The 16655-nt window shown below is 49.1% G+C and overlaps 1 protein-coding gene across 1 annotated transcript in view; it reads right to left on the bottom strand.

The window, feature by feature from the left end:
• Positions 1-2518: 2518 nt before the first annotated feature.
• SLX9 (SLX9 ribosome biogenesis factor) overlaps positions 2519-16655 on the bottom strand; it is a 39840-nt gene continuing 25703 nt past the window's right edge. The window contains exons 3-6 of the mRNA XM_040070307.1: positions 10150-10218; positions 7018-7171; positions 4513-4581; positions 2519-3145 (exon numbers count right to left, since the gene is read on the bottom strand). Coding sequence (XP_039926241.1) covers positions 3019-3145; positions 4513-4581; positions 7018-7171; positions 10150-10218 — 419 coding nt within the window. The 3' untranslated portion in view covers positions 2519-3018. The remainder of the gene's footprint in view (positions 3146-4512; positions 4582-7017; positions 7172-10149; positions 10219-16655) is intronic.

Consider the following 16655-nt stretch of genomic DNA (forward strand, 5'->3'; position numbering starts at 1 on the left):
CCCATGAGCCGATGGGAAGGGAGAATCCCCTTCCACCCACTGCTTTGTGTGTAGCTGGAAATATCCACTGGTACCACCAGATGGACAGGATACCCTGGCTCCCACTTTCAGACACAGCTCTTTGAGCAGCCTCCAAAGGCAAAATTCCCAACAAGAAAGAGAACAGCTCAAAAAACTAGTCCCAAATTTCTCCAGTGCCGAGTAGAGGTGCATTCACTGCTTACTCACCTCTTGCCAAGTCTGGAGCTGCCGGGTTGGGCCCCCACCCACCCCTCTGGCACAACTACTCCTTACAGCTTGGAAGCTATTTTTTTCCCACCCTGCTATCTAAAAAAGAAGAAAAAAAAAAGGCGTGAAAGCTTTTATCATCCTGAAAACATGCCAACTGCGAAGGCGACTCTGTGTCTCAGACGCCTGTTTCCTGGCAGATTTTAAGTCCTTTGCTCAACTGCTCGGATGGCGGGGGCAGGAGATGCCTGCAGCAGCAGGCTGTGAACTGGAGCTCTAAACACTCACATGTTTAACTGCTGCTAAATTCCTGGGGGACCAACAATTCCAAACAGCGGGCTCAGAGCTACAAACACAGCCCACAGGATGGGCGCCGGCCCATCCAAGGTGAAGGAAAGGTGGGAACGTGTTGCACAGTGATGCTGTGCATGCAGATCAAGGGCCACCGCCCTGCTCATGCCTCTACCAGATCAGTCGCCCCTTCCCTTCCCAGATAATGAGGCTTCAGCTCTGTTGGCTCCCAGAGGTTTGAAGGGAAAGAATGGGACTGGACAACTTCACTGTTGGTGTCCAAATTTCCAGTGAGCAGCTCTGGCTGTAGCCACCTAAAGGTGCTGGCAAATCCATGTGCAGCCTGAGGAGAAGGGACCTTACCTTGGTGCCAACCCTGGAAAGACCTAGACACACAGAGCCCTTCTTGACAGTGATGCCTTTGGGGGCTCCAAAGCGCTTGGAGCTGGTTTTGCAGAGGTATATCCAAGCTTTGACTAGGACCCAGGGATTATTCCATGCCACCTCACCAGGATGGGGGGTAGGGACTCTTCGGCTTGCAGTCAAGGAAAAACATAGCAGCATTGTCTGCCATCGTTCATTGTCTCAGGGTCTGGGTGAGCATTCCTGCACATGAATCATCCCCTCTTTTGTACTCTTGTTATTAATATTGTTGCTGTTACTGTTCCTTTTCTTATCGCATTGCTGTTTCCAGTTTTCCATCCTCCTTTGTACTTAAGAATCACAGAATGAGAGAATTATGCAATGGTTTGGGTTGGAAAGGACCTTAAAGCTCATCCAGTTCCAACACCCTGCTGTGGGCAGGAACACTTTCCACTAGACCAGGCTGCTCCAAGCCCCATCAAAACTGACCTTAAACACTTCCAGAGACAGGGCAGCCACAGCTTCTCTGGGCAGAATGTGCCAGGGCCTCAGCACCCTCACAGGGAACAATTTTTTCCCCAATATCCCATCTAACCCAGCCCTCTGGCGGTGTGAAGCCATTTCCCCTTGTCCTGGTCCTCCAGGCCCTTGTCCACAGCCCCTCTCCCACTCCCTTTGAAGCCCCTACAGGCACTGGGGGATGAGGGGAGGCTCAGTCTCCTCAGAGCTTTCTCTTGTCCAGGCTGAACAATCTCAGTTCTTGGATGTCTTTGCCTTCTTCATCTCCTACCCTCTCTCCCTTTCAGCACAAGAATGGCTGCACCTGGGGCTGTCCAGCCTGAGAGCAACAGAATGGAGGATGGGATAGAGCCAGCATCTCTCTGGGAACATCTCGTGGCCTCTGCCAGCAGGAAGCTCCTGCCAGGCCCTGTGGGAAGAGGAGTGGCATTTCTCTAACAGGCAGAGTCAGCCACAGTGTCTGCACTGCCAGAGCCAAGAGGCACCAGACAAAGCCTTTGTTCATCAGTGCCAGCCCGGAGACAGAACAGCAGCAGCACTGAGGCAAGACAAGTTATGATCAAGGTGCTAGTCACCTCCATTGAAGCTGCTTCCAGGCACTAACTTGGGTTAGCATCAACTGCAGCAGGCTGCTTTCCCAAGGTTAAGAAGCATCAGTAAACTTTTTTTTATGGTTCAAAAGACAGCACTGGCGTTTGGCTGCTAAATCAGGATCATGTCTAATAGGGAATGGCCCTGCCTTCAGTTGTCCCCCATGAAAATTCACTGGGGTTTTGTGAACATCGGTGTCTGGTAAAGGAAAAGCCTGCTCCAGCGGCTCCCAATCCCAAAAAACAGCTAGCTGAAGTTGACAGCCTGCAGGCTGGAAATGTTTTGGGATGCTTCCTACAGGGCAGGCCGAACAGGCCCCAAAGGCCAAAAGTGATGAGATCACTCACATGAAGCACGTGCTTCCAGGGCAGGGGGAAGGCAAGTTAGAGTTAGACGTGATCTGCAGTCATTTCTCATTGCCTAATTCACCGTACACATGCAAACAACAATTATTTTAAGTTGCATTTCCAGAGAAGGAAATAAACTCATATTTCAATTCACCAAAACAAGAGCCAGACAAACTCAGTGCTGTGTGAAAGTATGTTTATTCCAAAGCTAACTGTGTCACTGAAAACAATGTCTATGAACAGCAGCATTGGTCACGACAAACTCCAAAAGCCTCCTGGGCTCCAGGGCTTGGGGTCCTGAACCATCCCAACAGAGCAAACAAGAACATCTTCTCAGAGTTGTCAGGAAGAGGTGGAGAAGTGACAGAAAACGGATACACGGCCATTGGCACAATTTCAGAAATCATACCTGCTCACAAGAAGAGCAAATGTATCAAGACACTTTGCAGGGAGATTAATGCCTGCACAAGAATCTCACAGAACACCCTGCTCGGTGCAGACTGCCTGTGAAGGAGCAGCCACCTCTGTCAAGGAGAGTTGTGTTATTCCTGCAGACAGAAAGCAGGGCTGTTGGTTTCAATCATCTGCTGAACTGCTTCCAAGGACCCAAGTGGCTGGGACGTCGTGCCAGGGGATGTGCTCCTTCACAGCCTGCGCGTGACAGGGCCCGGCTGAAGCTCTAGAGGGGTTCCCCTCCTTCCCCCTGCCTCAGCCTCTTGGAGAGGTGCTTGCTGATGGCCAGGAGGGGGTTGGCTCTGTACTCGGGATCCGTGATAACCTCGTGAAACCGAGCCACTTCCTCTCCTCTGAGGAAAGAAAAATAACACACCGGTTCTCTGAGTGCCTCACGTGAAAGGAACTGAGCAGATAAGGACCGACTCATAGAGCAGCAGGCAGAGTGACCCTGGGTGTAAATCTCAGAGAAAGCACAAGAATAAACCTAATTCAGCCAAGGGCAGAGCTCAAATTGCTGCCAGCTTCATGGGAGCCAGAGATTTTGATCTCATGCCACAGAGACACAAACAATCACTATAGTGTCCAGCACCACTTGGGAATGTTTTTTTTTAGAGCCTTTTTGTAGTAAACCAGAAACAAGAGACTGTGGATCTGGTGAATCACCAGGAATGAAAACTACTTCAGATTGCACCAGCACAAAATCAAATTCTCTTTAGAGAGCTCATCTTCCGACTCTCTTTATTGCTGAATGCTCAGCCTTGGTAATCCTACATGCAACACCAGCTGGAAGAGCATGACACCACACCATGGGAAGAGCATGACACAATTAACCTCTGCATGCCTGGTCACAGCTACTTCCTGGGGAAATGGCCCTGTCTTAAATAGCAAGCAAGCAGGGAATGACAAGAAAAGAGCAGGAGTATTAAAAAATCCTGAGTTTTCACACAGCCACTACAGCACCTGAATCTCCCTCAGGCTGCCAGGCTCTCCACAGCCTTGCCAGGCAAACACTCCGTAGTGCGCAGCTACTTCCCTCCTGAGCACGGCCCTTCCCTTCCATGCTCTTGCCAGAGAAACAGAGAGAGGAGCCAATGCTCCTGAAGCTCACGCTGGGGCAATAAGGTGAGGCTTAGGGAACCTCTCATCTGAACTAATATCTTGGGAAAGAAACCTCAAGACCTTCCTCCAAACTTTTTCCCTCCCAAGAAGCACAGTCTTGCCAGACCACGAAAAAGTAAAGCAAGGCAGAACTGAGCAAGAAAGGCATCCCAGCACCAACACCGGCCCGTTTCTGACAGAGAAGGTATTCATGGAGAGCAGTGCTGCATCTGCAGCCTGACTGTTCAACCTCAGTTTGAAGCTGAATGGCTCAAAACTGACAGAAAGCCAGGAAACAAGAAAGCAAACAATGCCAGATCACAGAGATCCCAGGAGCCCCAGTGCTGAGGGAAAATGAAGTTCTTGATGGCAGTATGAACTATCCAACAGATAGGGAATAAGGAGTTGCCAGACTAAGTCCAGGAGTTACTTGGACACATTTAAGTTCTCCATCCTTGATGATATTCAAAAGCCATGTGGACTTGAGTCCTGAGCAACCAGTTCTAGGTGACCCTGCTTGAGTACGAGGGTTGGACCAGGTGACCCCCAAGGGTCCCTTCCAGTCTCAACCATCCCGTGAGGCTGAGCAGGAACTGGACACTGAAAACTGGGTACTTACAGGAGCTGATATTTCTGAGCTTGTTTCATCAGACAGAAGTCTGCTGGTTCTGCCTTTGCTTTTATGTGGCTATGGAGAGAAGAAACAAAACAAGTGAGTGTTAGAGCATTAATTTAGCAATGGCTGTGTAGATGGAAAGAATCCAGGGATTCTGCATCTGCCTTTCCAGAAAGAACAGGTAATTAATTGTCCCGCATGGAAATTGTCCTGAAAGGCAATTATTTCCATAGCCAGGCATCGCAGGGAAATGCAAACTCCTTCCACCCGAGGCTGGCAGAGCAGGAGGAGTTACAGGAAAAGCCGATCGCTCGGTGCCAGAGCTGGTCATTAGCTGGCCATGCCCAGATCACTGTCTGCTTATCGCTGACCTCCAGGTCAAACCGATCCCCTTTGTTCAGAGAGAAGATTCCACGGAACCTCCCCTCCCCACCACACGTCACCCCTGCACAGCTCACGTTCCCTGCTGCCACCATGCAGCTCCAGCCCCTACAGCCGTCCGCTGCCACCGTGCCAGGGATGCCCAGCAAGAGAGGGAGCTGCCAGCCCCGCTTTGCTTCCTGCAGTGGGATCGCTGGGATGGAACGTGCTGTAACGTAAGATGGTGAGCTACGTGCAGAAGAGGCACAGCGGGAAATACAGATCCGCCATCTCTCCATGCATTCCTTACTCCTGGGCAAAGTCCAAGGAGACCGCAAGGTATTACACCTCGTGATGCCAGGTGCCAAGCAGCAGCAGAGATTTACCACAAAGCCAGCACTAAGCCCCAGCAAGGGACACACAGGAAGCGCAGAGATCGCTTTTGGGACTTGTGGCGCACAAGGGGAGCTGCTGGCAGAACTGGACATTAAGGAAAGGAGAAGTTGTTTCCATTTGTCAGGATTACACAGATACGAAAGTTAACAGGAGAAAGAGGAAGGGAAAAGGCTCTGCCTCTGTGGGTAGCTCCTCCCCAATTCACCCTGAAGCACACAGGCCAAGGGAGAGAATGAGGACTTGCATCCCATCTCTCTGTTGGAGCAGGGATCAAGGAGGAATATTCCCATACTGGTGGGTGCTGGGGTCTACAGCCACCCTCATCTGATCTGCCCCGAAAGTCAGGAAACTTAACAATTTCCCTTCTCCCCTTCAAGACAGCACGATCTGGTCTCTTGTTACAGTGACCTCGTCTTCCTATTTCCCTCTCTGGCATGCCACCCTCCATCCTCCTATTTTGCATTTCCCCCCACCATTCTTCCTTTCTTCTTACTCCCCTTGCCTCAGATTCCTTCATGTCACTCATCTCCATCACCCATCTCTCTTCAGCCCATTCCTGCTCATTTTCCTCTCTTCCTCTCCTCATTTTTAACAGATCAGCACAGGAACAACGCCTGGTCGTAGTTTGCCTGGAATTCTCACAGAAGCTCAGGAAAATCCTTTCTCCAGCTGGATGGTCACCAGAGCAGGGCTTGCCAAATCTGTGTGTGCCACCAAGTCACCATGGCAGTCCCTTCAGAGGTGAGGGCACCCTTGAGCAGCTCTGCAGAGGGTGACAAAGTCTAAAGGGAAGTTATTCTAGAGTACATTCCCTGCTGGATTTCCCCTCAAAGCCACCAGCACACTGCCTGTTGACTTGGACCCCGTTAGCAGCTCAGCTTCATTACACTTCATTGCCTTCATTCATTATAAAACAGAATAAAAACCTCCCTGTAATGCGCTTTTAGCCTGCAGGAGATCAAATTCCTGGAGAATCTAATCTTTTATTAATACTGCTGACAAATCACCAGAGTATTACCCTTCCTTTCTGTAATGATTCAAATCCTATAAAAGCCTCCTCTGATTATTTCAAACCCTTCTATACAGACATTCAGGAAGCCAGCAAGGGGAAGAAGAGCCTGTAGCTCCTCCATGCCAGCACCAAGGAAGGGCTGGTTTGGCGTTAGCAGGTCACAGGCAATGAAGGTGACACGTCAAACTCCCACCTCCACTGTGCCAACTTGGGTTTCTAAAAGGAGAGACTTTTGGAACAGGGAGAAAGGGAGCTGACAGTGCACAGGGAACAGCCAACTCAGCCATGCTCTTGGCCAAAGTCACACTACGATACAACAAAGATTCTGGCCAGAGCACAAAGGGCGCTGCTCAAAGGGCTTGAACTGCCCCAGGATAAAGCCTCCATGAAGGTCTGGAAGGATGGAATGTCAGGCTGCAACACTACAAGGAGGTTATCAGGTGAGCTCAGAAGCATTACAACGTGGACACCTACGTGCCACTCCTACAACTCCCAGGACATCTGGATGCTTCTCGTGCCAAGCTTCATCCAAGTAATGTGCCTCCCCTCTCAGCCGTGGGTTCAGAAGATACATTTCATCTTTTTTTCTTGTGTCAAGTGAAGCATGAAAAGGGTTAAAATCGAGCTGTGAATGAAACCCTGCTCTCCTGACCGCTGCCTATAGCTCCAAGCTGAGCTGAAGGACACTTCACCCCGCAGGAAGAAGGGAAATACGTAGCCCATCTGTAAATGGCACATACCTTTTGAGAGGCTTCCTTTCCCTGCCACTTGTGGTCAGGTAAGAGAGCTCAGGCAGGGCTTCCATCAAGGGCTGCATGTCTCCCACCACGGGGGTTGCTTTCCGCTTTGCTTCAGCTTTTTGCTTTTGCTTGGCCATCTTTACACTTTCTATTTCTGCACCAGAAACAAGGAATTACTGAAAGAAGGGGAAACACCTGCCAGAGATAACCCTTGAGCTAAGAAATTTGTAAGTTGTTTTACCATTTACAACAGGTCAGAAGTGATTTAAACCAGGGAAAAAATTAACAAAATGCAGTTGGGTCATTCCCTCCATTGATGTATTTTGCCTGTAACTATATACATCCCTTCTGACATTGCAATGGGAAGTGAAATTCCCAGACAGACTTGGTCTCTTTCCATCCCTTACACTGTTCATTGCTCACACCAAAATGGCAGGAGTCCTGGTGTGGCAAAAACCACACTGACTTCGCAGGGAACTGGAAAACAAGAGGGGAAGGGACAGCCCAAATACAGTCAGTTCCACATCTGGCCTTAAACAGGCACAGCCCCCTCTCTGCATTGCTCTTGGGACCAAACAACAGTCTCCTAGCACAGGCAGAAAAGATGGACTTAATGTCAGTTGTTTACTTAGTTTGAAGCGAGTGGAGGTTCCACCTTCATGACTCATTGTGGAGTGCAAGCAGTCAGATGCTGGATAAGCTGGACCCTCGGAAAAGCACTGCACCAAGTGGCAGATGCAGATGGCTTTCCTCATGACTCCGTTTCCTGGTCTCCCAGCAGCAGCTCTGACAAGGGTGTGGGCACAAAAAGCTCCACAAATGCTACATCTGTCTCCGCCTTTGCCTTAGAAGGCGGGCATTAAAAGGCTTCTGCCTCAGTCCTTGAGGCTCCCTGATGTAGCATTAAGTCCCACAGCTGCCCACACTTCTCAAAGCCAGCAGCTTGCAGGGTGAGCACCAGCAGAATATGTCCTTTAGGACAGCCCACAAAAGCCCAGCACTGCTACAAGCCTCCAGCTGCACTCCAGGATGCCCCAGCTGACCCACGAGTCCCTTGGACAACTGCAAGGATGCGCCTCAGTGCTGAGCTACAAACTCCTTGTGTGGATGTGACGGTGTGCCAGAAGCCATGGGGCTGAGCTGGTGACACAGGGAGGCCAACAGCTCCCAAGGCAGCACGGCCACAGAAGCCAGAAGTATTTTTTGGTGGGAGCACAAAAGCAGCCAGTCCCACTTACAGACCACAATCCTGGGTCTAATCCCGCTCCCACAGTCAAGGAAGCAGAACTCAAGCTCAGTGGCTGGCTCCTTTAATACCTTCCCCTTGCTTCTTCTCCAACTCAGCTGAGTCGAAGAGCAACAGTTTTTCATGAACTACAGTTCTGCTGTACATGGATGTTTGTGACAAATCAGGATTGGAAACACTTCTCCTCACAGCACTCCCTGCCAAGAACACAGCTTTCTGCTCTGCATTACTTCTTTTTTTGGTCTGGCTTTATGAAGCTGACTACTTCAGTGCTTTCATAAACAGTATGTGCTGAAAATTTTCAGACACCTGATTCTGCGCAAACATCCCAAATTCTTTTCCTATGAAGTCTTGTTCATCTGAGGAGCCATGCGATATATATATTTTTAAATGTGCATACTTCTAATGTCTGAAGCATTGCCTAAGTTTTTTTTCCCCTCTCTAGTCGCTCCTAAGATTACTTATTGGAATGGAAGAAAGTTTTGCATTTGCACTACTGGGCTGATCTTTGGTTCCCAGGGTCTTGGCATCCAGAGTCTCAAAAGCAGCGCTGGGAGAAGAAGAAACAACAAACTCAGATTCAGGAAAACAGAAGATGTAGCGATAACTTCAGCAGTCCAAGCTGGGTTCTCTTTTGGGGGACGAAGAGCTTTTTCTCCACAAAGAACTGGCAGAGTTTTTAGGTACTTCTGTGCCTGTGAAGCATTTCTAACATCTAGTATCCCCTAAGACAGATAATTTGGCCTGGAGTTTACTGTCCTGTTGTTCTCCTCAAAGCAAAGCCTCTGCATTTCACTCTTATTTCCTCATCTTAGTAATTTCAGAGGCAAGAGAAAGGGAAAGAGGCCACAGCAAGACCAAAATAGCACACATGATCCTGGGAAAGACTGATGCTACAAAGACATCAGGATACGTGCTGTGTCCAAGCAAGACGCCAAGGCACTCAGCAGCTGTTGGCTGGTTGTTTGGGTGAATGTTTCCTTCACACTCCTGCAAATGCAATTCATACCTTTAAATCTAAGAAGAGCCAGACACACCTTCAGTGCAGCTGGTGAAATCAAAGGTTAACGAGCTTGGGCTCAGGCACAGAGAGCATTTGGTGTAGGAGAAAGCCGCATCCCTCTGCCCCAAACACAGCCTGTGTCCAAGTCTGTTGGGCAAGAAGGTGTTAGGAGAAAATCCTGTCTCAAGAAGAGCTCCAGGTGACACAAGGAATCCCTCTGCTACACTGGGGAGGATGGCACAGTCCCTTACTGTTCTAAGACACTCCAAACAAAAATAGGAAAGAGAAGCATTTCTGCCATGGGCTGGGTTTGTTTAGCTCCTATTTCACTGCCTCGAGAAAGGCCAGACTGTCTGGTAAGTGGGTTCACTGACCTGTAGCATGTGGGAAAGAGCTGTAACACAACCAGCACTGCCCAGAGCTCTCCCTTAATGAGGGGGTAGGGGAGCCCACTGTAAGGTCTCGCCACAGAGGTTTGGGATTAGCTGGTGGCAGCGTGGAGCTCAGCTCCAGCCTGTCCTGCCACCCCCATGGCTCCTGGGTGAAGAGGAGCTCCACTAGACAGCTGCTCACATCTGTACCAGAGTTTTAAAAGATAGAAAAATAAGCTAAAGTTACACGGGCACAGCGCCCTTCTGGATAAACAAAGGGTTAATGCTGTCACACATATAACACAGGATGAAAAATCCAAAGTGGAACTGGGGCAATGCTAAGTCTTGGTGCTGAACACTGAGGAACAGTACCTGGAACTTTTATCCCGGTGCTGGGGAGGGGTGAAGATTTCTGAGAAGCGTTCAGCTTCTTCCAGCACTGTCACCCAAACCCAGAGCACAGACATCCATCAGAACAATGCTCTCTGATGCCATGTCACAGGAATACTCACTCTGCAGCCATCTTTCCTTTCTCAGCTTCATCTTCTCTTTTTTAGAAAGAACTGTTTTTTCTTCCAAACCTACAAGAGAAGAGACATGAGATGTAGCCTTGTTCCTGCATGGAAGATTCTGTTCAACCCTTGATGCTTCTGAACTTGCTGGCACAGCAGGCAGGCTGCAAGCAGATCCAGAGGCTAACCTGCACCCCAACTTTCAGCCAAACAAATCAAATCTGCCTCAATATGAGTTAAAAAACAAGGAACAAGTAAGCAGATCAGATCATCAGCACAGGATCACAGAATGGTATGGGCTGGAACGGACCTCCAAGCTCATCCCATTTCAAACCCCCCCTGCTGTGGGCAGGGACACCTTCCCCCAGACCAACTTGTTCCAAGCCCCTTCCAACCTGGCCTTGGACACTTCCAGGGATGGGGCAGCCACAGCTTCTCTGGGCAACCTGCCCCAGGGTCTCCTTCCCTTCCAAGGAGAAACTTCTGAAATATATCCAGAGCAGCCCTAAGGAGCAGCTTGTAAAAAAGACTAGTACCTACTATTTACCAAATTTAGTATTTGGAAAGCAGCTGTTGAGCACTGATATCCAATATAAAGTAAAATACCATCACAAATATTTTTACTGGAGATCTGTTGAGAGCGCTATAAAATTATATCTTATCGCATGTGTTTAAAATTGACTTTAGTCAACTTTTCTCCTGAAATGTGCTGGAAATACCAGAATTCCAATACAGTAACAAGCTCCCCAGAGATCACGCCATTCACTTTAGCTTATTTTTAAGTCTGGGCAAGAAAAATACACCCTTTTTCCCTCAAAAAAAGAAAGAGGAGAAAGGAATTCAATACAATTACAAAAACAGCTCACTAAGGATAACTTCTCTGAAGCTACAGATCCTTTAGGATGATTTAAATAAAAGCATCCTTTAGTAATTTCTTAAGAACAGAACAAATCTGTTGGGGCTAAGGGGACTTTTCCCTAAAACCAACAATCACCACCACATTTTGAGTTTCTAAGACAGGGAGAATGAAGCTGGAGCTTCCACAGCCTCGCTTCCCAGAAAAATACATTCCCAAAAAGCACTTACTAAAACCATGTTTGTTGTGGTATCGAAGCAGATGCTGAAACAACAAATTGCATGATCCAGTAACCAACTCTGAGTTACGCCTACCCCTGATCGCTCCACATTTCTGTGGTTTCAAGGGAAGAAAGGATGAATTACAGTCAATTATCACATACACATTATTATTATTCTGGAATTATTATCCCACCCCAACGATCTCCAGAAGGCTGCCTGCACAGGACACCACAGCTGCTCCAGCCTGCCCAGATTTCAGCCACGGCAGTGCTGGGAAGATCTGCCCCTCATCTGGAAACACACTCATGACTTCACTGGGAAAACATCGCCTGGCAGCATTTGTTAATGAAAAGAAAAAGGCCCAATTCAGCCAGCTGGCCAACTCTAGTAATAGCAGCAATTCAGGTTTGGGGTGGTGGCTTTTTTTCCCCAAAACGGTAGTGGAATATTTAAGGAAACACAAAAGCTGTTTTCCTGGCAGGAACCCAACCGTGCTGCTGGCCGGGGGAAGGTGGCCACAGATAAGCAGAAGGTGCCTTAGGGAAGGGAGCTGCAGCCCTCCTGTGCCAGCAGCCAGTTCCTGCCCTTTTCCAGCACTTGGCTCCCCAGACACTCCGATTTCCATAGCCCAGCCTGCCCTCAGAAGGCTGCTCAGCTGCTCGAAGGTGCAAAGTCGCGTTTGGCAGCTTCCAGTTGCAACGCCGAGTGCCAAAACGGCTGGAAACCCACTGGAGGACAGTGAAGGCAGAATTCAGCTAGTTAATTAACGGCACAGACCGTCCCCAAGGCGGCCTTTTATTTTTATTTAGCTTGCAAGCACCTCTGAGATCAAGCCAAACCGCAACTCCATTTGAATTATTTTCCTGTGAAATCAGACGGGTTTGAATCCCCCTCTCCAGCCCATTCCACAGGGAATTTAACGACACTCGCCTTTGGAGCCCTGTGCGTGGAGGAAAGGTGAGCAAACCCCATCACATTACATTAGCTAAGGGTACTTTCCATCCTGTAAACTTGACAATTATTTGTTTTAGCGAGAACACATTTTTTCTTTCTTCCCTCTGATCTGTGCAGTAAAAGACATGCAAGATACAAATAGATTAAAAAAAACGACAATAGCTTTTTGCCACCTACGTCAAGCATTTGGGACTGCTGCTGGCAATCCTCAGGATCCTGCTTTCACGACAGAGAAGCAGAATTTTGAGGATGGCTTCCTTAATTTCAGAAATCTTGAGGGGTTTTTGGTAAAGGACTCAGACTAAAAATAAAAATTGAATATATATACACACACCCCCACACACACATATATATGACTACTTTTTATAAAGAACTCCTTAGACTAAATATATCTATAAATCCTATCTTAGAAATCCCCATTTTATCCTTTCTAGGCATTCAGAGAGAAGTTGGACTAAGTTAAAGCTGTAACACTAACAGGTTTCCCTGCCCCAAGATCCCACTATTTAATTTTGGCTCCGCAGCCAAGAGGGTTTGACAGTTCCAGGAAACTACATTACTTGGAGCATCCAGCCAGGAGCAGAAATATTCAATAAACCTGTGCAATGCCACATGGACAGAGGAGGGACCCTCAGCATCAGGCATTTGCTCTCCCCTGCAAAGCTCCACCTGAGATGTGAGCCATTAAGAAACAATGTGTAACATTAATTATTAGTCCAAACCCCCGATGATACATAACAGTAAAGCTGTTGCTGCTCAAAACATAGTATTTTGGCAAACTGAAGTTAAATAACAACAGATGTTTTAATTTTAGCCTCAGTTGTGTAACAGCAAGAACGAGCATGTGCCTACAGCTGTGGGATGAGTTCATGAAGGAAGTCAGACTACATCCAAAATCCAAATATTGGGTGTGGTTTGGGGTTGTTTTTTTAAATTATACAGTGTCACTTGTAAATTGAGCGCTGCTCCTGTCCAATGACAGAGCCTGGGAAATGGCAAGGATGGTCTCCTGGGGGACACAGAGCTGTGACCTAGCAGCTGTCAGTGCACAACCCCTGAAGGTGTTCTTACTCCTCTAGCAACAGAGTTGAGGGACAAGAGGGGCCAGGCAGAAAGCCAGCCAAGATCTCCTCTGGCAGAGAAGATGTTCCACGGCTCCCTGCCCTCATCCCACCCACGGCTCCCAGTCAGTGACCTCCAGCTCCACTGCTCCCAAAAGCATTGATGCAGAAGGGTCACCAGTGTCACCAAGGCTTGGAGGTGGCAAGGACAGAGGCAGGGAGCTGTATCCGAGCTCTTCTGTCTTCCTGCTGTTAGGGGAGCCCCCAGGGACAGCCTGGTACCTGTATGTGGGCACAGAAAACACATGCTGGGGTTCAGCCCAGCCCTGCCACACCCTGAGCACGCGTGGGAACCAGTGTTGGAGGAAAAGGTGCCAGCTCCTGCTGGGCCAGGGCACGTTTCTCCATGGATACAGCATTTGCTTTTCACCATCGAAAACAAGCTACATTACTTCTGTTCACACTTATTAATTACACCAGCATGCCATCCCTCCTCCTACCCCAATGTGGAAGGCATCCTACAAAGAGTGGGATCTGCATTCTCTGCTCCTTCAGATCATCCCCTGGTTATTTCAAGCAAAGCCAATAATTCCAAGCCTGGCTTCCCACTGGAAGCCCGGAGCAGCAGCGCAGCTCGTGTCCTCACGCCAAGGTCGTGGCTCTGCCGGGCCTGGTAAACATCCCCAGGCTCCAAGCAGGGCCAGCAAGGGCACGAGGGCTCTCAGGGCAGCAGAGCTCAGCCTCAGCTCACAGGAGCGCACAAGGGATGCTCCACTCCAGGCGGGAGCACGTGCCCTCAGGAGGTGAGCGGGAAGCCCCAATCTGCACAGCAGGCAGTGAAAGGTGACTCCAGAGATGAAGCTTGTCCTTCCATTCTGTGTCTGAAGCACTGCTGGCACACTCAGCCCCTGCCACGGGGTAAAAGCACCTCCTTCTCCTCCGCTGCACAAAGCCTTTTCCATTTTAGGTCCTCCTCCTGCCCACCTGCGTGTGCTCAGCAGCCCTCCCCAGAACAGAGGCTGCCCTTCAAAGGCTCAGTCACAGACAGGCACACAGAGGATGCTCAAGGTGGCCCAGTGTGTCACTGTTCCTGAAGCCACTTGTGCAGCTCAAGGTTATTTTTATAACCAAGGCTGAAATGCCACAGGGAACCCGGATTTCTGAGCCAAGCACGCCACAAGGACTGCAGAATGCCTCGGCTAAGACAGGAGCTCGGTATCGCCATCTCAGAGAATCAAAGAAATCACAGAATGGTTTGGGCCAGAAGGGACCTTAAAGTCTAACTCATTACAAACCCCTGCCGTGGGGAAAACAAAAAAGAGAGAAAAAAAAAGAAAAAAAAGAAAAGAAAAAAAAAAGGACAGGTTTCAGTATTCCACAGCATGGAAAACTTCAAAAATGCAGAAAGGCTCACCCACAGACAGGTGCCCTAGGAAACACAAGCCATGTCAGGGACTTTCCAAGACCAGGTGTGATCTTCAAGAAACAGCTTTCCAGCTTTGGGAGAACAAGTCTGCTTACAAGAAAAGACATTTTAAACCCCCACATAGACAGCCCTTCCCATGTACATGCAACAAGTATATGTACATTTCTTCCAATGAAAGAGTTCTGCAAAAGTATAATAAATTACGCAGTGCAAATATTCTTATTTGTCAAGGAAAGGCATGGCAAAAAAGTTGACTTTTTCCTTGCTATCTCTGGCATGCATTTGCTCTCTGTGCAGCCCCATAAACAATTTAAATATCCGTGACCACAGTGAATTTAATTTTATGCCCAGCAGCTCTCAGCAAGTTCTCCTGCAGCTTCCAGCCTTACAAAAGGTCACTCAGCCACAAGAGCAGCAGAGGCTACAGCATCAGTGCACCATCCCTGGAAGCATTCAAAAGGTGTGTGGATGTGGCACTTGGGGACGTGGCTCAGGGGTACACCTGGCAGTGCAGGGGGAATGGTGGCACTCAGCCTTAGAGAGCTTTTCTAACCTTCATGGTTCTATGATGGCATGAATGGCAAAGCCTTCTCACAATCAAGCTGGTCCAAGGAGCTGCAGGTCTGCAGCAGCCTCAGATTTTTCATACTCCGCCAAGAAACCTGATCATTCCAGCATCCTGCCCCAACACTGTGAGCAGAGAAACCCCAACAGAGGTTTGTGAGAGCAACCCCACAGCCCAGCCCCCTCAAGAGAGGAGAATCAACCATGCTTTCTTTGCTTCCACCACCCCACAGATAAGCCCAAGAGTCACATCTCCAAGAAGTGCAGACAGGGGAGCTGAGGCCAAGTGCTGCTTCAGGCAGCACCTGAGGGAAGCCTGGACCCTCCCTCACCCAGAGGAAACAACACTGACTGGCTCAGGATATTCCTGAAGAACAAAAGCTGGTGAGCTTGTACAGTGGCATTAAACATTGCCATCCATTTAAAGCAGCTTCCTCTGCTGCAATTCAGACATGGGGAAGATACAGGAATACACACACACACACGTATTTATATAGATATAAGGGTATATATTGCTCAAGATCAGACTCCCAGGGGAAAGCTTCCCTGGGAGCACAGGCAATCCTCACTTCCCCAAAGACCAGCCTTCCCCAAGCTGCAGCACCCAGCCCCAGCAGAAGTTTTGCAGACAAGCAACACGTGACCCTCCTTGGGATTACACCCACTCTGCCTGCTTCCCTGCTCCTGCTGGTCTGCCAGGACCTGCAGTGCCTCTGTGCCACTGCCAATCCTTCCCTTTGAGGAGACCTAGCGAGCCCCTTGTCCTTCTTCCAGCCAGCACTCCCGCTGTTTCTGGGAAGCAGCACATGAACTTGGGCTATGAAGCACTCCTCCACCAGCTGGAGAGCATCCTTCCAGAAAAGGCCTGGGGGTAAGCAAGTTGAACACGAGCCAGCCACGTGCCCTTGCATCAACAGCAGCCAGTGGTGCCCTGGATGCTTTAGGACACCTGCCAGCAGGTCAAGGAAGGTGATCCCTCCTCAGTGTCAGCACTGCTGAGCACACATCTGGAGCGATGGGTGCCCTCCTGGGCCCCCCAGGACAAGGAAGATACACACTTGGGGGAGTTAATCCAGGTAAGGGCCACCAAGATGAGTAAGGAACTGGAGTATCTTTCACTTGAGGAGAGGCTGAGACAGCTGGGAAAGAGGCCTCAAAGGAAATGCTATCAATGGGCATAACACCTGATGGAAAGGAAGAGGAGGGAGACAGACTATTCCCAACGGAGCCCAGTGACAAGAGACAAGGAGCACACACTGAGCCACTTGTTTTTGGGATAACTTTTTGTGATTTTTTTAACTGCCAGGAGGTCATGGAGCCCCCAGGTCTCCATCCACAGAAACATTCAAAACCTGACTGGACACAGTCCTAAACAACCTGCTTTATCTGACCAAAGTGGACCACCAAAGTAGACTCCAGTGAGT

Source organism: Hirundo rustica, chromosome 7 (assembly GCF_015227805.2).
Source record: "Hirundo rustica isolate bHirRus1 chromosome 7, bHirRus1.pri.v3, whole genome shotgun sequence".
Taxonomy (NCBI): Eukaryota; Metazoa; Chordata; class Aves; order Passeriformes; family Hirundinidae; genus Hirundo; species Hirundo rustica.